The following is a 22,406-nucleotide window of genomic DNA, read 5'->3' on the forward strand; positions in this document are numbered from 1 at the left end:
TTTCTTTGAATGGACATGATTTTAAATTGCCTTTAATATATTATACTCAGCTTGATTTTTCTTTTTTCTCTATTTTTAAAGAGGACAATAATACAAGAGTTTTGTTTGAACGCGTTTTAACTTCAGGGAGCCTTCCACCGGAGAAATCTGGGTACGTCTGCAAAAGCAGTTTCACTACACTAAAAAACATACATAACCCCTTTCAATTACAAACATCCCAAAGAAATTAGAAACATGAACAGCAGGACAGAATTAGGTGCAGACGTTCCTTCCCTTCTTCATGCTGTGTAAAATAGCAAGTACTGTGACAGATTTGTGTAAGTCCCTATTCTACTTGCAGAGAAATTCATCAATTTATTGACTTTAAAACCTCATCGACACGATTGTTGAGGATAGAGTGCAAAAGCCTCCTGCACAGTAAGGATGCAGTGGTCTGAGCAGGTGGCATGGCTATTGACGTGTATCACTCACCAGAGATGCTTTAAGTAGATGGGGAGAGGGAGTCAAGAACATCATCTCTATTAGAGAAGGCAAGCCAGGAATTTATTGAGGCGAATCTGAATGACTCCCAGACAGCTGAACACAAAACAGGGAAAGACCCAGGAAAGACCTGGATTAACCACTCATCGCCAGACTTTCATTACTACTTGTTAAACTTATTTCTCTGAAAAAAATGTTTACCAAACCCTTAGCAGTCCAAGTGTTCACCAGTATTCTGGTAGATGCAGGCAGCAAAACTAAGGAATTGGATGTCGCACTGCTGTGCACATTCACTCTGTACTTCAGTTCTTACCTTTCATGAGAAGTACTTTTATGTCCATTTTAAAAGTGAGAAAAAACCTAGAATTTGAAAGGTGAATCTTCTTTGAAGGTGAACTCCAAAGCTAAAATAGAAGTTGAATCAAGTCCAGAAACATGGCCAGATGTTGCTTTAGTTGAGATTTTCCACAGAGAAATGAGCAATAACTATATATATTTTGGGCTGTGTAAAATTCCAAAGTGCTGCTGTTGTGCTAGAGGGCATTGCTCTTGCCTGCTACACTATGCTATTCTGTGCAGATGAACTAAATCACAATCTGTATTGAAAAGTCCCTCACATAGCAGGATCAGAGTGCAGTTCTGTGTAGCAGGATGAAAGAAGTCTATTCGTGCATCTTGCACTGAGGGTGATAGCTTACCTCAAAGGCAGAAGTCACGCCAGTAGTCTTTTCTTTACCATAACCAAGTCCTTTATAATCCATTTCAATAGATTGAAAGTCTTACAGAAACATATAGGGCCCTGGGAAGGTAACACATCTTACAGATACATCTGAACAAAATAATAGAAGTACTCACATGTTCCCTGATTGCCTACTTTGAATCTTTCCTCTCATGTGTTTTTTAATTGGGCTGTGATCAGTGATTCTTCCTCCTTCAGCAGCTGTCTATCTGTTTTACAGGGAAATCTGGGCTCGGTTTTTAGCTTTTGAAAGTAATATTGGTGATCTGGCCAGTATACTGAAAGTGGAAAAACGGAGGTTTACAGCATTCAAGGAAGAATATGAGGGTAAAGAAACAGCTCTGCTAGTAGACAGGTACAAGTTCATGGATTTGTACCCTTGCTCTACTAGTGAACTGAAGGCTCTTGGATATAAGGTAAAGTGGATAAGAACACTTAATTCTACTGTTGCTGTTTTCAGTCCTGGCAAACTTAAGCAGTTCCTTGTTTAGGGCTTGCCTGACTTTTTTTCCCTTGATAGAAAAGCAGGTCAAGCAGGCCTGGTCTGGTATGCCTCCTCCTCCTCCTCCTCCTCCTCCTTGCCTTGTTGGGCATTGCTGGCCCAGAGGCAGAAAGCAGCAAGGAACATGACTAACTTCTGGTGTTCATATTTACCTCTCATCTTCCCATGAAGAGGTCCATGTGAAAATGCCATTACCCTGCAGCTAGAGGCTTCCACTTGACTGAAACCTGAGCTCCTTCAAAAAACAAAATTCTTTTGGAAGTTTGTAGAATCAGGTCTTCTGTATGAAAACTCTGCTCACTTCATTATCAAACCAAACATACTGCAGTCCCAATGGCTGCTGCAAGTGCCTGAGGAAAATTACCAGGGATCAGTGGCTGCCTGCTTTTCTTCAGTTGTTCACTATGGCTAAGTGCTTTGGTGTTGTTATTCACAATTGGAAATCTAGGCCAGACACACGTAGCTGGTGGTCTCCCATCTCATTTCTGACCACGTGTATTTTAACTACTGTTTTAGTCATGTGGAAGGCCTTAACACTTTGGAAAACCACTAGAACAGAATAAAATGTTGATTTTATTGTTTTTTAAGCATGATGTAAAACAGTCTGTCAGACAAACAGAAACAGCTCCGTTGAGGAACTGCTGTTTCACATTGGCATGACCAGGCAGAGAGCCTTCATGTCTCAGAAACGTGAAGTCTCGGCTTCTGTTTTTCTTGCACAGAAAAGTAATTTTTGAAAAATACAGAAGTCACCAAGATTAGAAAAGCAGCTGAATCATTGTCCTCACACAGGTGTAAAATAATAGTGATAATACTAAATAAATAATAAATAATAATTATAGGTGGAAACGAGTCACATTGAGCCACTGAATACTTTTAACACGATCAGGACGAAGTTATTTTGAAGTGAGAGTACATCTTGCTAAATGCATGTGAGGTGGCGTGTTCCCAAGAGCATTCAGCCCTTGGGCTGATTTCTGTTGCTTGTAACATGCCAAAATATAATCCTCTTTGAACTGATGCTTTGCATGCCTGCTGACTGCCTTATGCTTTATTTCTTTTCCAGCTAAAGCAATCTAGGGAATGAAATGAGGGAGAAGTGATAGCTGCAAAGGCCTAGTGGTCTGCACCTGTTCACCTAAATCTTTTAAACCCAAAAACCAGGAGCCACTCAATAATGACAAACATAGCTGCATTCAGTAACAAAACCAAGTGTTTCCACTCCCAGCTGGGACACCGTAGGACTAAACTGTTTGATGAAAACATGCAAGTTTTGCCCAGATGGTCTTCTAACAGGACATCTGAACTTACAGTGAACTGACAAGATTGTGAATAAGCGCCTGGGCTAGTTTTGTTGTGTTATTTAAACACGCAGTGTCATCCTGCCAAGCTCAGGGCTCTCATTGGCTTTCGCAGGATGTCTCTCGTGCCAAGCTGTCAGCTGTAATTCCAGACCCTGTGGTTGCACCTTCCATCGTGCCTGTCCTCAAAGATGAGGTGGACAGAAAACCCGAATATCCAAAACCGGACACTCAACAAATGATTCCATTTCAGCCACGACACTTAGCACGTAAGTCAGATGGGGTTTTATTTCACCCAGTGGCAAGTTATTAACCTAGCAAAGCTAATCACAGACTTTCCTAGTCTTCAGTCACCCAAACATGTACTTAAATTTGAGGCTGTTATTTAATTGCATTGCTAAAGGCATATATATTTTACTTAATACTAAGGTCACATGGAAATAAGTACAAGAAGTTTGGGGTCTGGTAAATGGTAATAAGCAGTTATACAAACTGCTCATAGACTTCAGATCACTGACTAAACATGTAATTAGTAGAGGCAAGTGTGACAGGGTAGTAATTATTTGTATCAAATAATAGTGCTGTTAAAGCAGTTCAGGTCTAGCTGTCTTGCACTGCCTTCATAGTTTTTCTGTCCTCAGCTCCAGGTTTACATCCCGTCCCAGGCGGTGTGTTTCCTGTTCCACCAGCAGCTGTAGTTCTTATGAAGCTCCTGCCACCTCCTGTTTGCTTTCAGGTTTGTTTTAATGAATTCTCAAACTGTAAAAGAGATTCTGCTTTGACAGAACCACAGTGTGCATCACTCCATTGAAAATAATCTTTCTTCTTCTTCGGTAACAAATCAGGGTCCCTTTGTTCAAGTGGATGAGCTCATGGAGATATTTAGAAGATGCAAACTGCCAGACAGTAAGTTATTTCTTGGCTCTGGAGTCTGTGATAATGCTGCATATGACTTTGTTTTACGTATTAATATTGCTGTCTAAAACCCAGACCTCATTTGCAGGTGTATAATTATTATTTAAGAGTGTACTGTTGAATTAGCTGTATTTGTAGGTTGGAATCTACATAGAGACATTTGTACATTTAACTGTGGGAAGATCAAGAAGTCAAAAATCACTAGCTTCTACTTTAATAACATGCTGGTGGTAACCATTAAAAAAAAATAATTAAAATTTTCAGAATACCCTGTAAAAGAAGCAAAGTGTTATTTGTAGCAGCATTGTAGCCATAGCATTAAATTGCACATCTGCAGTACGGGGAGTTCACTGGAAGGCATAACTCTGAATGCACATTGTTGGGGTACTTGAGAACAATTGAAGAGCAGTGTTTTCCGAGCTCCTACAGAAGAGGTGAAGTTCTGAAACATAAAACCAGGACAGATCCATACTCCAGGCTTCACGTAAACTATGACTTTCATTCCCTCTGTTAGTTTCAGAAGCAAATGATGAGCGAGAACGAAAGCTGGGATTTAATTTCTTTTAGAGTGAAAATAAAACATCTATTGAAATTATACATGGAATTTTTGAAGCCCTCTTTGTTGATAAGCAGAAACTGACTTGTTCTGTATGCATACTTTCTGATGAATCATGAACTACTTACACTGTTTCCCCAGCAGGCTTTCCTCTTTCATTAACCTTGCAAATGACCTCAATTCTCGTGTAAAGGGAGGTCTTACTTTATAATTAGCGCTTGCCATAGCTTAGAGTTTTCCACTGTCAGGACTTAATTCTTAACATTTATGGGAGAAAAGGGTAGGAACATGTCTCATGGTCCAGAAATCTCCACAATGTACCTGTCTTGGTGTCCCTGTTCACATGCTTATTTCTAATTGGAGAGGTTAAGTTTCGCAAATGAAATGAATCCTTTTCTCTTTCTGCAGCTGTTGATGAAGCTGTGCGGTTAATTACTGGAGGCCTACCTGAAATAGCTGTGGAAGGCAATGGACCTGTGGAAAACAACGCTATGCTCAACAAGACTATTAAGAGGCCACATGAGGATTCTGATGACGATGAGGAGAAAGGATCTGTAGTTCCCCCTGTACATGACATTTACAGAGCACGACAGCAAAAGCGAATCCGGTGAAACAAGTCTGGAGTTCTGCTGTGATAGACAAAGACTTGCATTGAGTCCGTCAGTCTCTTAAAAGTCAGGCATTTAAAAGGGACAGCTGCAAACAAAAGTAAATCTTGAAAATGGTTTTGTTACTGTGGTGCCTCTTTTCTCCTATGGTTCTTGATCCGAAAACAGCCAGAACAACCTTAGAACGTGCTCTGAACAAATCAAGGTTTTCAGAACCAAAAGTGCAAAATGTCAAAACTGCATTTTGTTCTTCAAAGGTGTTCACATCTACCACTTGAGATCTGGTGGGTTCTCAACAGTTTTATTTTAAAAACTGGATGGCTTATACTTGTGAAGCATTTTTAATTCACATTTTCTGGAAAACAGTTGTTCTCAGTTTGTTCATGTAGTTCCTGCCTTATTGTTCATTTTTATTTATGGCAGAATGTATGGAATCTGTTTTGTAGTTGAAAATGGAAAGAAACATTCCTTTAAAATAAAAGGATATCCATAACATCATGCCTCATTCTGGTTTTATTCAAACACAACAAGTTACTTCTTAAATATGACTCAGCCACTTCAAAAGCAATGTTATTAAGACCATCACAGGAAATTGATCAGAGCATACATATTAGAATTAGCTTTTTTTCCGTTTTTTCTAGAGGATACAGTATACTTCTGCTTTTAATTCCAGACTGTTTAAAGAAGACAGCATCGTAAGACAAACTCAGTACGTATTTCTAATGTGGATTGTCCAGGAGTACTAGTTCACACAGTCTGTTCCTGGATAACTGCATTGGTCTTCCACTTAAGGTACAAAGCTAAATGTTAATAGATTAGCTACACAGTTTAACCTGGTATTATCAAACAAGCTAACAAAACCACTATATGAACTTTTGAAGCAGTTTCTACACATACTGTAGATTTTTAACTTGTAACAGGCTATTCAGAACTGCACTCATCATGCTGAGACCATGAGAATCCCTGTGGACTAAAGGACATTCAGACACACAGACATTCCCACCACCAGCAGCAGAGATGACACAAGTCAGTGCTCCTGTCTATTGGACTAAAAGGTGAAACAGCCTATGTGTAACCATAGAACTATGTTCCCATGGAGGTAAGGTCTGGCTTTATCAGTCATAGAATTTCTTCTTTGCTTTGCCACTTAATCGTATCTCCCTTTTTAAGAGGATGTAGAGAAACTATTTATCAACTGCTATCACTAAAAAAAAAACAAAGTCACTAAGGTGATTTGCACTCATGGGGATTTATTTCTGTCTCTAGATCTTTACTGCTGTAAGGCCCACAACACCCACCACTCACCGAGGCACTCACTCCCACTGCCTGTACCGCCGAAGGCAAAACGAGCCAACAGCAGGTACTGCACTTCTCTCCGTGTGAAGCCCTAGGATCAAGCCCCTGCAAGGAGAATTGGGACGCACTGCATCAAGCCTGTAGCACAGTCCGTGCTTCGATGGCAGAGTAAGCAGGAGCTGATCGTCACGGACATCTGGACCGTGAATTCCTCAAGTGGGAGCAGCCATCTCCTGGATTCAGCAAGTACAATTTTATCTATCTATAATGCAGTCCCAGTCGTTCTACTTTTCAAAGGCTTTTCTAAGTATGTTGTTTCACCACTATGTTGTTCCTCCCCAAATCCTGGAGATCATCCCTACAGCACCTAAATTCCTGTAGTATGCGTAATTCCACAGAGGCCTGTAAAGGCAGCTTCTAGACAATGCTAAAATATAAAACAGCAGCAATATATAACTTTTGCAACTGTCATTTAACAAAAATGGAAACAGCTTTGTCTTGGTTATACATCCCTAGCAATAACATTTCTGTTAGCTCTTTCATTACAAAGACAACTGAATTACCTTGTTGGAGCTGCAGAGCTATAGGCTGTATTTTGAGGTGGATCCTGCACTAATGACAAAGTACAGTAAGCAGATGCAGCAATCTTGAAGACCTCTGTAGTATCCTGTGCTGATTCAGACAATGAAATAGTCCACACCAAAAACCTACTCAGAACTCACTTTTCTGGCTAACCAAACCTACTCATTTTTGAGTTATCAAAGAAAGAGTCAAAGACAGATCACCTTTTACTATCCGAGTAACTTCAGCCAAAAGAAAAATAACTTGACTGAGCTGCTGATCTCTTACAGGGCTTTGGTGTGTTTTTTCCCTTGGGGAACAGGGTTTGTAATGAATGAGAAAAGATTTGGTTTATAGTTGCACAGGCTAATGGAATAAAAGGTCTTACTGAACCCACCTTCCTCAAACTCAAAGTCAGTGCAGCTATATCCACACTGACAATTAAAGGAAAACTAGAAAGGGAAACATCAGCACTGATTCATGATCAAGAGCTTCCTTCTAGAAGTTCTATTATTCTGATTGATAAAATGAACCTGGATGTGAGCATTAAAAGGCCCTCATTTATTTATTTTACGTAACTTGTTGGTTTCGTGGCTTTTAAGACACCAGCACATTCTCTTTTGGCTAGTCTAGTAGTACTTGGGACACTTACTGTTTCTAACTATGAACTTGGCTTTCAGGAAATCATCAAATTTTGATGACTGAAGCACAGCACGGTGCTCAGCCAGAAGAAAATTTCAAATGTACTTCCCTCCTGGCTGAGTCTGAAATCTCAGTAAGGCTGTAAGGTCATTGAGCTCCTCTGTGAACGCTCCTCTATACAACATGTAGGTAACTCAATTCAAGACCTGCAACTATTTTAAGTTTCAAGAACACCTCTACAAAGTGAAAAAAAAATCTTCTACTGAAAATATTCCCTGTATGTTCAAACTATCAGTAAATCATTCACTTCTCACAGTGCATCAAGATCACTTATACTTCCGATAGTGCTCTGCACTTCCTGGATAGTTTTGAAGATATGATTGAAAATGCAACCATCTCCAGTTGTAGTTTTAAAAACACAAGTAAAATTTTCAGCCTAAAGTGTCACACACTTGAAATCTGCCCTCAGAAAATGACAGAGTCCCTTGAAAATGAGTATTTCACATAAAAAGGAGTAAACTGCTAGCAAAAAAAAAAAAAAAAGGTAAGAAATGCCACTTTTATCAAAACATTTTAGCTCTGCCCTTCTGAAGTCTTTACAAGAGATAAATACAGCTGCAATCTATAAGATTGCCACCTCTGGAAGTACTGTACATAGCAGAGGACAGTTACCCAATAACCAGAAAATTTACTACAAAAATATATTATGTCTTGTGTAACATCTGCACGTAAACAGCAAAAAAATGCTATTAAAAATGCAGTAAAATGCAGAAAAAACTAGTAGCCTACCACACTAACCATAATGTTACAATAAAGTGCTGTTTGGCTTTGTTTTTTGCCTCTTAAAGTTTCTCTTATCCAGAATTTTAGCTTTCTTCTTTGAAGTAAGATTTTTTATTTTTTTTTACTTTAAAGCCAAATCACCCCATAGCTAATCTGCTCTGGATTAATTAAACTAAATTCACAGTAAATTACAGTAAAATGCCCTAAAATGAGCCACTTACTTAAATACAAAGTTTGATTCTTAAACTTGTCCTACCTAGCACCAGCTGAAAAATTGCAGCCAGAAAACTACCAAGACATTCCCCCACCCAGGTTGCATACTTACATGAAAAATGCATGTCTCTCTCATCATTTATTTCAGAACCCTTTTTGGATCTCAGGTATTTTCCTCATCAGTCATCACTAGTGAATTAAAAGGAACCAGTATTTACATGGGAAGCTGTTTTCCTAGACAAATATTGGTGCAAGTGTTTAAAATAGCTGACGGTACTGTACTGGTAGCATACTAGGATTCTTCTGACTTCCCTGCAAGTTGGTATTCTTCCTTAGACAGTATTTTGCCAAGGACTGCATCATAGTAAGGGCTGAAGACCATTTTGTTGTAGTTGACAAGACGAACATACTTGACGGCGATCTCTTCCAGCTCTTTTTGAATAGGGCCTAGTCCTCCAGGAACAGCAGGCAATGATTTCTGGTGACTAGATGCAAGGTAATTCTCCAGAAACTTTTGAATTCGAGAACCTGGAAAAATTGGACCAAGAGTTTGGTTTGTTTTCAAAAGAGAGAGTCAGTCAGAAATAGTGTAATCTCATGTAACATACAGAACACAGGAAATGAGCGTAAGTGAGGAACCATGCATGTCATGCCACCAGCTGATGTGCAAAGACAGACAAGTGGTCACTTGAGAACAGAGTGGTTTTGTCCAAGCATACCTATTAACTTGCATATGGTGTTATCCGAATTGGCCACCGCTTGGATTTGTCCTTTAAGTACAGTCTCTCGCTCAGCTGAGAGCGGTGTGAAGCCATGCTGGGAGAGGCAGGTGTTAACTTCAGCACATACCTTCTCACCCGTGGCGGCCAAAGATTCCTTCAGGTTAAAGGAGCTGGAGAACGTGGAGCACAGCGTTACTGAACTACAGGAGTTAGTTGCCTTTTTTTCTCCACCTTCAGAAAATAAACTATAAAAATATATTTTTTACAGTTGGCTATTTTATTATTGGATAAAAAAATATCCAGTTATAGTTGCCTTATTTATCAAATGTAATGGAAGAAGTGTAATCCAGATAAAGCCAGAACTATAAAGAATAGTATATTTTATATATATATATATATATGAAAAATAAAGTCGAGATATAAAACCAGGAGGTAGAATAGACAGCATTGAAGATTTCCAGCCTGAACAATCCACACAAATAAGAGCTGACCTTCTGCCCTCACAGACAGTTCTAATGCAAAAACCAGTCATCAACCCATGATGTCTACAGCAATCGTTCTGTATCTGCACACATCTTACTGTACCACACTCAAGTTTTTGAGGGACCTGGCACAAAGGGTGAGCATGGTTAGCTGCTAGTGCTCTCATGTGCCAGCAAGGCATCAAGGAGAACACTGAATAAAGGAGCACTTGGAGGTCACAAAAGAACACAGCAAGAAAAGATGGTTCTGTCTGAGTAAGCTGAAAAAAACTGTCAGCCTGGGCTCATAAAAAGCCCTCATCACTTCCTCTGACATACTCTACAGCCAGAAAGAGGCTTAAGCTGATTATTTACTAGGGTGAGAACAGCTACGCCAGAGCCTGTGTGAGGACTATTCAGTACTCACGGCAGATGGATTCCCGTCAGCAGCACCTTGACAATGGTTTTGATTTTCTCAGCAAATCCAGGCATGTCAGCGAGTGCTGGGCCTGCTGCACTGAAGGTGACCAGAAGGACTGTCCCAGTCAAGAGGCACTGCTCCAGCTCCAGCTGTATTTCCTGAAAGCGGGTCTGGTCCATTAGCACCGTCTGCAAAGAATGAGGAAGCCAGCACAAAGTGAAGCCAGCACACTGGGCTGTGATGTGACACTGCATTTCCCACCTAGCCACACCAGTGACAGCAAGATGAAGACACAGAAAACAGCAATATGTGCTCAGCAGTCAAGTAACAGGAACAAAATGTAAAGAATTAACTCCTCTTTTTCAACTAAGTTTCAATACTGAAAAAGCAGCACTTATTAGAAGAGCTACAAGAGCCCTCAATCAAGGGATGTTTTAGTATCGTACTTGTTGCAAGGCTATAAATCCAAACAAGCTTCTGTTATATCCCAGAAACAGAAAAAGTACAAGAAGCACAGAAATGCGTTTTTCTGTTAAATAACCTACTTCTGGGAAAGGCCTGTTCACATGGTCCCACTTCAGGAGGTTCAGATAGGCCTGATTTTGTACAGCAGTGGAGCACAAGGCGGAAGCTCCACCAGTGGCACCATCACTACTACAGTGGGGAGGCAACATTTTACATCTCAGCTTGACAAGATCATCTGCTGCTTCTTGCAACCACCTTGTGACAAGGTCTAAAGAATCTGCAGAGTAGTGGGAAAAAAAGTCTTGTTAAGAAAATTCCTTTTCAAAGTTAGGTTTCTCCACCAATGATTTCCAAATAATCCCATTAGTTACTAATACCCATGATATCAGTTACTGACATGCATTTCACTTACTGCATTAAGCAGAACATCTAAGACAATTAAAACCATGCAGCTACAGGAAATCAGAGATGAGATGATGCCAGGTATTTATGGCCTACACTGTACTGAAATGGAACTAAACTGCAGTGTATGAAGCGGAGAACTGTTGTTCTGGCAGATTTTGTCAAACCATAGTTTTGGGGCACAAGCTGTCATTTACCATATGAAATCTAGAACTTATGAAAAATCTGATTTTTTCTCATGGTGTACAAGCAAAAGCATGCAGTTCACTGGGAGGGCAGAGGGGAAGAAAGAAAGGAACAAAGTCATACTTGGCCGTTTCTCAAGAAACTCCTGAAACTTCTTTCTTTCATACTCAGCAGACTGCTGCATTAATTTTGGCCTAATACTAGTGACAGCGAAGTTTGCCATATCCATTTTCATTAGGTCTAACACAGAGAAAATAGCTCTAAACAAACAAACAGAAAAAGTTATTCAAGGCTGCAGACGTTTAAGAGGTACTATTTACAAGATTTATTACAGACTGTGTAAGGGAAGAGCAGAAAGATGCATGGGGAACATTAACAGAATGCTTAACAATGTAAGAACATGGGGCAGAGCTGGAGCAACCATGTGTGTGCATGTCTGTTCAAAGTAGGAAATAAATCTTGGTCTCCTGTAAAAATGCCTCCATGAAATTGACTTTACCAACTTGGGGGGTGGGGGGAAGGGGGAGAGGGAAAAGGGAAGAGAAGAGGGCAGGGACTATTCAGCTGAGAACACAGTGCCAGAGCAAAAGCCTCTGTGTAGGAGAGAGAGCTCCAGTTGAGGGGAAAGGATGAACTGGTTAGGGAACAGTAACACCTTTTTCCTATGCTGCTTCTCTCCCCACCCTACCCCCCCCCCCTTCTGCTGTTACTATTCATTCTAATACAAACTGCCCATTCACCTGCTATCTTACAGCTTATATGCACTTGGCATTTAAGAAAATGTCCTTCAGTGACATGTGGGAGCCAAATACTCCAATTCACCAGAACAAAGTTGGTCCTTGTTAAAGACCTCTGGAGTATCTCCCCCTTCACACCCACAACTACATCCCTATCACTCCCTTTTCTTACAGAGATTTGCAGGTGGCCCTGCTGGACTGGCCCTCCCTCCCCCCAGCCCCCATAAAATTATTGAAGGCACTCTCAATGTGACCAATCAATACCATTTCAGTACCTGAATAGAGGAACTATTTCATTAATATCTTTCAGTTTCTTAATTTCTTCATCTCGAGCTGGAGCACAGAGAGTCCCCATCATCCCAATGACAAATTCGACCAACTTAGCAATATCAAGGGCCCCATTTTCTGCCTCCTGTTTTATCAAATCCAGATCAAGAACTTCTGTAATCTGGTTTCTCAGTCTAGTATGACCAGGCAACAAGAAAGACAGAAGGTTCTGAAATGGAAAGTTTTTAACAGTGTGTTAGTTCTACACACCAAAGACAACTACAAGGATCAAAACAGTTACGGAACCACTTTTTATTTAAACTAATTTCCCTTTACAAGTGGATTTTTTTTCTTTTTTTAACCAACCATTCACCAAATGTTTCCCCTCTTTATGATACTGAAGTTACTAAATGGTAAATACTTCGTAGTACAAATACTACACTCATAACATGAAGGAAGCTTGATATGAGGAAACTAGTTTTACTTTCCTTTTAATCCTCTTTCTTACATTGTTTTGCATTTGTTTTTACATTCAAATTTCTCCTCTGGGGTTATACAACTTACATATGTTCACAGATAATGATACAGTAGTGAGAAAGATTAAGAAAGTCCTTCACGAAAAGCCAAACTTCAACCACTTGTGCTCATTCGTATCAACACAGCTACTCAAATTCTGTAATTTCCCTTGATATGACATCATCTTACCTCTTTAATTTCTCCCAGTAGTTTAATTGCATGGTCATAAGTTGGTGGATCTTCCTTTAGCTGAGCTTCCAGACAGTCCCAGAAAGCTTTATGCACAATATCTCTTACTTTTTTTTCTAAGCTATGGGTAAATACGACCAATTAATAAACAATACTTGTCTCTGCACCACCTGACAAAGATAACCTGCAGCTCCTGAAGAACAGCAGACAATAATATGAATACAGTGTAATAATGAATATATGCTGATCAACAGAGAAGAGATTTGTCATTTTAAGTTATACAAAAAAGCGAGAAAAACTGGACACAGGGTTTGGGATGGCTTATATCCTACTAAAGGTTTACACACAAGCAGAAGTAGCTACAAATTAAAATCCTTGTAATTATTTAGCACATGCTACCTCTAAACCAAACAATGGGAAGAAGAGAGATCACAAAAATTAGTTTTGTATTCAAAAGACCAGAGAACCAGTATTCCTGTTACTTTCAAGAGCCTCACTAAGTCAATGCAATTCTCCGAAGGAAAATTCATTAAGTAAACAGAAATGGAGTCACTTCCCTGACACAAAAGCTTCTACATTTCAATGTGTAGATATTGCAACTACTCTGAGATACAGGCCCAGTCCAGTTTGTTTTAAAAAAAAGAAATGAATTCTACTGCTTCAGTACCGGTTCCTAATCCAGAACACTGAAAGTTACTCCTTTTCAGCCAGCAGGCTCCTGTTCACACCAGCTTTAACTTCAACATGGAAGAAGCTCACAACACTCAGCAGGTTCCCAAGGCTCTGACTCTGTGCAGCTGAGGTTCAGGCGGCACCCAGAGGCCTTTATGCCCTGTGGCCCTCTGAGGGCAACCAACATATGCTCTACTGATAGCATCTACAACTGCAAATACAGTCACAAGCTTCCTCCTCCAACCATGTGTCTACACATACATTCAAGCTGCAGGAGACTGTAAGCCTGAAACACACAAGAAAGGATGGAAAAAATAAAACACACTAAAATCCTTCTTCTCTGAAAAATACTGAGATCAATTTTATGGCATTGAGGCATACCAGAAAAGTTACCCCCTAATCACAGCACATTTTCACATAAGAAATCCATCTGAAGGAACACAGAGCAGCAGCAGACACTGAATACAACAGCACCCTCTTAACTGAGACTTTAGATGAAGCATTTATTCTCAGCCATCAGCTGCAAAGCAGAAAATGCCTGATGGAAGTTACACAAAAAGATGCTGAGACACAGAAGGTAAGGCAGAGTGGGGAGAAAGAGCTTTGCACACCTCAGGCATACTTTCCATTCTCAAGAGAGCTCCTAGTTCATAGAGCCACATGACCTGCAAATAAGGCAGCAAAGCAGGAGTCTGTCTAACAACAGACAAGGCACACACTGACAGATAGTGCTGAGAAGACAGATCAAATCACTACTTGAGCTCTAAAATATACACGAGTCTTCATGGACAACAGAGGTATCTAGTGTCATGTACCAGCTCAGTTAAATATTGTTTGTCCTCAGCATTTGAGGAGGCCACCATTCCATTTCCTACCAACTGAGAAGCTGAAACAAGTGAAGAACATACAGCAAAGACCCTCATCTACTCCATTCAACCCCTACTGAAAGGTAATTCCTGCTGGGGCCGTGAGGTTCAGTGTATTTGATAGCATGACCACATTTTCTTTGGTTACTATTGTTTAGCAGTCCACAGCCATTAATAAAACACCAGTGGCACACTGGAAAGACAGCAACAGTCCAGGCGAGAAAGGAAGATGAGAATGTTCCCATTACTGCATTTTCAGGCAGGGGCAATTCAAGTTCCAAGCAACATCCTCATTACTGATGTTCATGAGAACCACCGTCACCATATTTTGGTGGAGATGGGCATCAGACCCTTTGTCTCAGAATGACTGATTTCTATAGAGGACAAGCAATGCCAGTCTTCTAAGAGCCACCTGCATCATATTCTTCTGCAGCAGCCATGAAGGTAACATGCTCTGGGGCCTCTCTCTCAAATGCAGACACCTACAGACAACACTGGTTTCAATGTGGACCAAGTTCCATCCATGAAATGTGCACTCACTCTCACAAATCAACCCAGGAAACATGGTCAGCCAGATCCCTCTGTGTGTGAAAAGAAAAAAAACAGCACACAAAGCCTCTGTAGATAGAACTGGGTCAGCTACACTAGCCAATATGTGACCAGACATCCACGCAGCTTCTGTTTTCCCTTTCAGCAGGCGACAGAATTACTGTGGGTAAGACAGAGAAGGAAAGACTTCAAACTTAAAATGAGCAAGGACTAACCTAATAAAACATAGGACTCTCTTCCCAAAAAATCCCTGGAGAAACTGACAGAAAAAGCTAAAATGTTCACAATTTCATCTTAACTGCCACAGGTGGTGAAAGCTTCAAAAATGCTGAGCACCACCTGCATCTGCAGCTAGACTTGGGTATTGAAAAGGCTGCGGTCTCAGACTCCTGAGACAAGGGGACACTGACAGAAACCCCAGCACCCTGGGATTTGTGCCCAGTTACTCCTTTCACACACACACGTTTCTGGGGAAGCAGAACATCATGATTACCACCTTCTCCTTATGATACTAAGATACTAGCCAGAGCTTGTACCTGATCCACTAAGAGCTGTTCTGTAGTTCTTCAAATGCAAATTTAATTTATGTATCTATTTGGTAACAATCTTACCTGTGTTCTGGTAATTCAGCTGGCTTTATCTGGAAGTCTCCATTTACAACAATTTCGTGTGCTAATGCCATGTTGGTTACTCCCTTAGCTGTTTCCATGAGCTCCTCTATTGACACAAGCCGAGGAGGACTAGCTGCAACGTAAATGAAAGTATCAGATAGTTACATGAAACTCTATGGAAAAAAGTCTGCTAATGCTTATGGACCCTTTCCACCTTCTTTACAGTACAGAGGGACACTTGAAGATTCTTCTTTCCTTCCCTTCCCAGCTGGGGATGACACAGTTTGGAGTACTACAGAAAACAAAGGAGTGAACCCCAGTTGATAGTCTAGGCTCAATATATCAATTGCTTCCAAGTTCTATCAAGATCTTTTAAAAAACAACCCCCCAAAATCCCCACACCCAAACCCCCACTTCTTCAGGACTGCTTAATAGTATCTTAGCATCTTCTTCCGTAGTGTAGGAAGAAATTATTGAAAATACTAGCATTTTCACCACACTATTTCCTCAGTTATTGTGCTGATGTTGCCATTTCAATGTTATATTTTTCAAGGAAGTGACTTCATCTCTAAAGCAGTCAGCAAACAAACCACCATTAAGCAATAACACACTAGTAGCTAATTATTCTCACTACTTCTAGTGCAACAGGCATTTCTCCAGACTCTTTTTTTTTTTTCCCTCCAGAAACCATGGTCCAAACAATAACAACATCAAGACCTAGTCCCAGCACCATTGCCTAAGACCTTTTCCTTTGGCAGGCATTTGGGCTTGACAAGGATGAGCAAGCAATTGCAAATTGGGCCCTGGGGCATACAAGCAAGTAGGAGTAAGCTCTAGACCTGAAAAAAAAAAGTCAGTTTTCATTAGGCAGGAGACAAAGGTAGTGGCTGACTGTAGAAATCTAAAAGGTAGAAGAGGGACAGGGACAGTTTCAGAAAACTTAATATGCACTGGGAATTATGGCTCCTAATTGTTCTGGAGTATACAACATCCTCCTAGGACGCTAATGGCATGGCAGTAGTGCAGGAAGTGACACATAAAGGCAGAGAAGGTGCCAGGGGTGTAGGCCATGCTGGTTAGGGGGGTAATCCCAACCCCACTGAAGCCAACCGAAACCTGTTGCTGCTGATTCTTTGTGGTAAAGGTTCCCCCTAGCTGTGCTAGCACCAGTAAAGCAGGGTGTGGGGGTGCCCTTCAATGCCTTGCCAAATGTCAGGAGAAGCACCGTATCTCTTCCCTGGTCCAGGTGTTTGAGGAAAAGGAGAAGGTTAAAGCCTTGGTGTCCTCACGTGATGCAGACAAGAATGGAAAGGTCCACCTCGGCTTCCACAGAAAACATCTGGTGGAGCAGGACAGGGGAAAGAGCCACAGCAGAATTGCCCTTATGGATCAATTCCTTTCCATAGTTCATTCACTTCAACTAGAGTCCTGGCACAGGAGTAACATGCTAATTCACAAAATGGAAGAAACCAACCAGGGATCTTCATAGTCTGGGTTCACTGAGGTATGTTTGAGGCAAACTATCATGACAGCCTCATTTGCTAATCCAATTTGACTGGACTTAAGCTAGTAACATAGAAAAGATGCTGTAAGAGTAACTGTCCATCACTTGTCTGCCACTCGGAGCTGTTCCAAGGATATACTGTGAGGCTCCAATGTGGTATTTTTTCATTCATATCTTGCTGATTTTGTGCAACCCTCCCAAACCCTTATTTCCTTCAACTTGCAGCTTAATCTTGCACAGTGACTCTGGAAACACAGCAAGGATTATCCCTGGATATCCTGAGAACTAGCAGGGCAACAAAGTTCAGAGCTGACTGGGAGTGCTCTTGTCAGACTGCCAAATGACATCACCCTAGCAAAGGATCCACTAAAAGCTAAGCCTCTTTCATTTATCAAAGAATGCTCTTAAATCATGTTACTTCATCCTCTTATTATATCTGCTCCCTTACAAAAGGGCAGAGCTTGAGACCCGTGATTACTTTGGGGTACAGTGCAGTGCAAGACTGTGCTGTGCATTTTACTTTCCTGTGTTCATAGCATCTCTGCACACATACAACTCATTTCCTGTCAGGCAACCAGTAAGTCATAAGAACATAAACTCCCTCAGAACATCTCCTCTGTGTAACATGGCACTAAACCACAACACTAAACCTCAAGTAGTAATGAAGACGATTAAAAAAATAAAAGGAATGCAATAAATAAAATATTACCTGCTGAGACACTCTCTACAGTAACTCTCAACTAGTTATCTGAGCAACACTGCCTCTTTGAATTGAATCCCTAGGTACAGAAAACTTTCTCTTACTTTTATCTATAGATTTGCTAGGAATAATTGGTAACCATATTGCATTCAGCTCCTCATGTCAAAAGCTGAATGACAAATATGACTTAGGAATAAATTTAAAATATGCAGTCCTACTTGACACTAGAAGTCATGTTAGGACTAAATGTACAACTTTCTATTTGCATTAGGAGAGGGATAACAGGATATAACTTTGTTGATAACAGCTTCTCTTGCCCTGCAGTAGAAACAGACGCTGCTCCACCAATCCAGAAGGTTCAGCTGATAATGCAAACAGCAGTGGGAGTTTAGCTGGAACACACTGGAGTTGTGCTTATCCCTTCCATGACTGCAGACATGCAATGGTATACATGGCTCAGAACAACATGGTTATTGTGTACAGTTAAGTACTAAAAATGAGGAGAAAGGTGCTGCAAAGTTTCAAAGCCTTTTTCACAAAGCAGTTCTGCTTACACTTTGGCGTATCATCTCTGTGTGATCCTAAAGCACTCTGTCGTATTCTTTTTCTGACAGACTGATCTGGGTTGTCCAAGCTCTCCTCTTGACCATCCCCCAAATCACTTGACTTTTCTTTGCTTGATGGTGGCTTGTCAGGATTCTGAGACATTTTCAGTTGGCTCTTTTCAGAAAAAGAAAAGAAGATAAAAAGGGGAATGAATAAGCATTTTCTGACAGGGCTGAGTGGGAAATATCACCAGGATTTCTCTTGATTAAGAAAAACTTAAGAATGAAAGAATTCTCATGAGGAATTACATGATGTCATTCCCATAATGCTAGGGGACCTGGACTCGATGACTCACTTCCCATCTTAAACAAAATGAGATGCTTTCAATACAACTACCATTTACTTAATCTCCATTCCCACAAGTTCTCAAAAATCTGAAACTGTTCCCTTGCCATAATGCATACAGATGAGAAAGTAATTTTCTTTCTTAGCAGTGCTTATGAAATTACTGAAAAAATACTATTAGAAACACGTTTTACAAAAAGATTATGCCAGATACTTTTCCAATACAAAATGATAAATCTGCCTGACTGTAACAGACCCCTGGACTATGGTCTGCCCCAACTGCTCATAACTTGGAAGTTTTCACTCTGAGCAATCCAAAAGCATTAAGAAGCAGGAAAAGGACTGGAGTTTAATTAATGTGAAATTCTACTCCCATGTTTTCATTCCATGCAAGAATCACAATTTATGCATTTAAAAAGCAAACAAACACCACATTGCAACAGTAAGGTATATAGCTATAGTATTTTAAGTATTTATTAAACATTAGATAATAAATATTTCTATTACATCACAGGTATCAGCAGTGTACCCAAAGTTACACTGAAAAAATGACCATTAAAAAAGCATGTCTCACTGTTCATTATCGTCACTTATTTCACGTTCAGCTTTCCCTCTGAATGACATAATTTGCACATCTTCCCATTGAAAACTCTCCATCCTACAGGAAGCTACAGTTCAGACTTCAGTTTTACAGAAATCTGTTAAGAGAGCATGCAATGTCTCTAACTGAATTAAATAACCTTCATGTTCTGTGAAGGGGGGAGTCAGGAAAAGTGTGCCTTTCAAATAAAAAAGGAAAGCTCCTGGAACGCCACCACTGTCATCTTTCACCCAGTATCCCACCATTCCCACTTTCCAAATTGAAAGAAACAAGCTCTCAGCAAGAGAGTTAAAAATACTTGCAGTTCCAAAGACTACACTGAGGAGGAAGCAGCATAAGCAAGCAACAGCATAGAAATAAAAAGCGCAGCACAGGTTCTTTCCATTTCACAGAAGAGCTGTAATAAGTAACCCTGCTCCATCAGTGCTTAAAGTGATTGCACTAATGTGATTCCAGAGGACAGCTGGAAAGCTCAGTGCACATAAGAAATGGTTTTGTTCTACAGCAATGACTCAGGATCATCATCTTGCATGAGATACATAACAATATGTGACGCTTATCCACAGCACCAGGTGAGCTCTACTTCAGAAAAGAAAACAGAGCATATAAAGCATGGGATGAATTACACAGGAAAACAAAGACACCAGTACAGGTGTTGTCAGAACCATGTATTAGCCGTACCTCTAGCTGGAACAGTCACTGATGTCTCTGCTCCAAATGCTTGATCATTCCTCTTCACAAAGGCAGGCAACCCCAACTGGGACAGAAAGTACTTGTCACTGTTACTTTTTAACTAAGGCAGGGAGATCCTCCAGCTAGGTGTAACACAAGGCATCCAATCCAGCATGCAAGTGGGAAACCACTGATGTGCTCCAGGAGAAGTGAATCTCCAGTCTAGCAGACAAGAGGTCTGTTACTGCAAACGCTCTAGCAGCAAGATGGCAAGAAGCTCTGTTAAAAAGGAGCAGTTAACAGAAAAGATCACAGCAGCAGCTGCAATAGAAAATGTAAGACAGGACTGGTTAAACAGAGGAAGGAAATGTGTTGTTGAATTTGACTAGAATAAAAGCATTACCATAAAACCTTCCATATTCATTCAGCCATACTGGAGGGTTGTTCCTATCCGTTCTCTTCCACAAAGCATCCTCTTGAAGCCAAAATCTGAAGCACAAAGATGGCTCAACTAAGACCCACTTTGGTCTTTAATGCACATGACACTTCACAGTGCCTTGCAGATTCTAACTGCACTTTATCCTCACTGCCCTTACAAAGGTATATATACCTTACTTACAGAGGGGAAATTGAGGCATGCATTAAGTTGCTTGAGGACTCTCAGAAGATAACTGATAGGAACAAGACTATAATCAGTCCCATGATTACTACTCCCAGCTTTGCCCATCAGGACACCATTCCTACCATGCAGGCCACATCCTAAAGCATCACATTCCGTAAAGTGGCAGACCAAGAGCTACAGTCTCAAACCCAACAATTTCATTTAATTGCCATTTATTTATGAAAAAAGTCCTGCTTCTGCTGTGGAAAGTGGGTACAAGAACTGCTGGACTGTTCTACCAAATGACTGCTCAGCAGATGATGTGAACAGGCACACTTGTTGGCTTAGTTGTCTGGTCTGCAGTAATTGCTCTTTTCTGCTGGACTACTGCTGTTATTTGCTGGAACACATCTAGAACACATCCTCTTTCCACTGGGTAAATAAGCTTGACAATACCTGTTCCAAAAGCATGATCATCGTCTGTTCTTTCACAGAAACAATTCTGACTCTTAACAAAGTCCACTGCTTGGTGCTGTATTTTCAATAAAAACAGCAGTGCAAGAGAAAACCCAACAAATTAAAATTTAATCAAAATACTTCCACAGGATGTTTTCATCAAAGGTCCTCCAATCATCCGAGGCACATCGATACTAAACAAACTTCACGTGGAGCACACACAAGACTGAAGCAGCTCCTCCTTCACGTCACTCATCTGCCTCTGTACGACACCTGACAACTCCCTTACCTTAAAGCCAGGCACATGTACCCTGAAGGCCACTTTTCTTCAAGCCTGATTCCAACACTTAGCTCTCTCCTCTTCCTTCTGTTCTCCGCATCACAACCTACTTTCCCTCACAATCCACCATAAGGCAAGCTGCATCTCAGCTCCTCTGTCCATCTTACACATTCAAAGGGATGCTTGTGGACTTTTACCATTTCCCCTACCTACAGCTTGTTCCGTGCACGGCCCTCCAAGGACCGGGCTATCAGCAGGCTCGCTCGCAAGGAAGGCACCGTCAGGAAACCACCGCAGCAGCGTTAATCTCCCAGCCCCTCACCCTACCCAGGGCCGGGCACCCATTTTGCTGCACGACTTCCACAGGGGCTCGGCCCTCTCCCCGCACTGCACGGCTGGGGGCTGGCAGCAGCTCCACCCACAGCTGCCACACAAAAAACGGGCCCCGGCGCGTAGCCGGGGTTGTTTGCCCACACGCCGAACGGCCGGAGCACAGCAATGCCGAGGAAGCAACAGCCTCCTTCTGCCTTCACTGCACTCCAGCGAACAGGCCCCGGCAGCAGCCCCCGCCCGCACCGAGCCCAGGGACCTCTCCCCCCCTCCAGGCCTAACGGAGGCCCGGCGGCCTGTCCACCGCCGCCTCAGGACTGCGCTGCCACCCGGGGCACGCCACACCGCCACCGCCTCCTTACCACTGCTCGGAAGAGCCGCGGCCCCCCGCTGTAACGGAGCGGGCGGCCGACCCGACTCTCCCCTGCCGGCCGGCGCTGCTAAGCTCGGCCCCAGCTCAGGGGCGGGCCACAGCGGCTGCCCAGGGCCTGGCCCGCCGGCTCCCCGTCCCTCCGCGCGGGGGCGGGGCGAGCAATCGCCACCCCTCAGTGCGTCGATAGGGGGGAACCCTCAGCGTGGGGCCAGAGGCTCGGTACGTTGGGTGCTTGCATCTGCCTCAGGAAGCCTGACTCCTAGCAGTCACCTCTGGGCCAGAACAAGGGCTGCACGCCTGTAGCCTCCAGCCAAGCTCTAGCACAAACAAGTAGGTGT

General features: G+C 41.7%; 2 protein-coding genes across 5 annotated transcripts in view; one reads left to right on the plus strand and one right to left on the minus strand.

Moving 5' to 3' along the window:
* Window positions 1–5,594, plus strand: part of CSTF3 (cleavage stimulation factor subunit 3) — a 49,979-nt gene extending 44,385 nt beyond the window's left edge. For all 4 annotated transcript variants that reach the window (XM_062620269.1, XM_062620267.1, XM_062620268.1 and 1 more), the window contains 6 exons: window positions 82–151; window positions 1,440–1,635; window positions 3,138–3,291; window positions 3,664–3,758; window positions 3,868–3,928; window positions 4,902–5,594. In XM_062620269.1, the coding sequence (XP_062476253.1) occupies window positions 82–151; window positions 1,440–1,635; window positions 3,138–3,291; window positions 3,664–3,758; window positions 3,868–3,928; window positions 4,902–5,104 (779 nt within the window). In that variant the 3' untranslated portion in view covers window positions 5,105–5,594. The remainder of the gene's footprint in view (window positions 1–81; window positions 152–1,439; window positions 1,636–3,137; window positions 3,292–3,663; window positions 3,759–3,867; window positions 3,929–4,901) is intronic.
* A 2-nt stretch (window positions 5,595–5,596) lies between these two features.
* On the minus strand, window positions 5,597–22,202 carry TCP11L1 (t-complex 11 like 1). Its single transcript, XM_062620277.1, has 10 exons — window positions 22,058–22,202; window positions 18,419–18,584; window positions 15,661–15,793; window positions 12,963–13,083; window positions 12,266–12,486; window positions 11,377–11,513; window positions 10,746–10,942; window positions 10,207–10,388; window positions 9,316–9,488; window positions 5,597–9,124 (listed from the first exon to the last, which is right to left on the minus strand). The coding sequence occupies exons 2-10, from the start codon at window positions 18,570–18,572 to the stop codon at window positions 8,889–8,891; spliced, it is 1,554 nt and encodes a 517-aa protein (XP_062476261.1). The 5' UTR covers window positions 18,573–18,584; window positions 22,058–22,202; the 3' UTR covers window positions 5,597–8,888.
* Between the last annotated feature and the right edge of the window lie 204 nt (window positions 22,203–22,406).

Source organism: Pezoporus occidentalis, unplaced genomic scaffold (genome assembly GCF_034315485.1).
Source record: "Pezoporus occidentalis ecotype Australia unplaced genomic scaffold, CSIRO_AGI_Poc_V1 ctg22, whole genome shotgun sequence".
Lineage (NCBI taxonomy): Eukaryota > Metazoa > Chordata > Aves > Psittaciformes > Psittacidae > Pezoporus > Pezoporus occidentalis.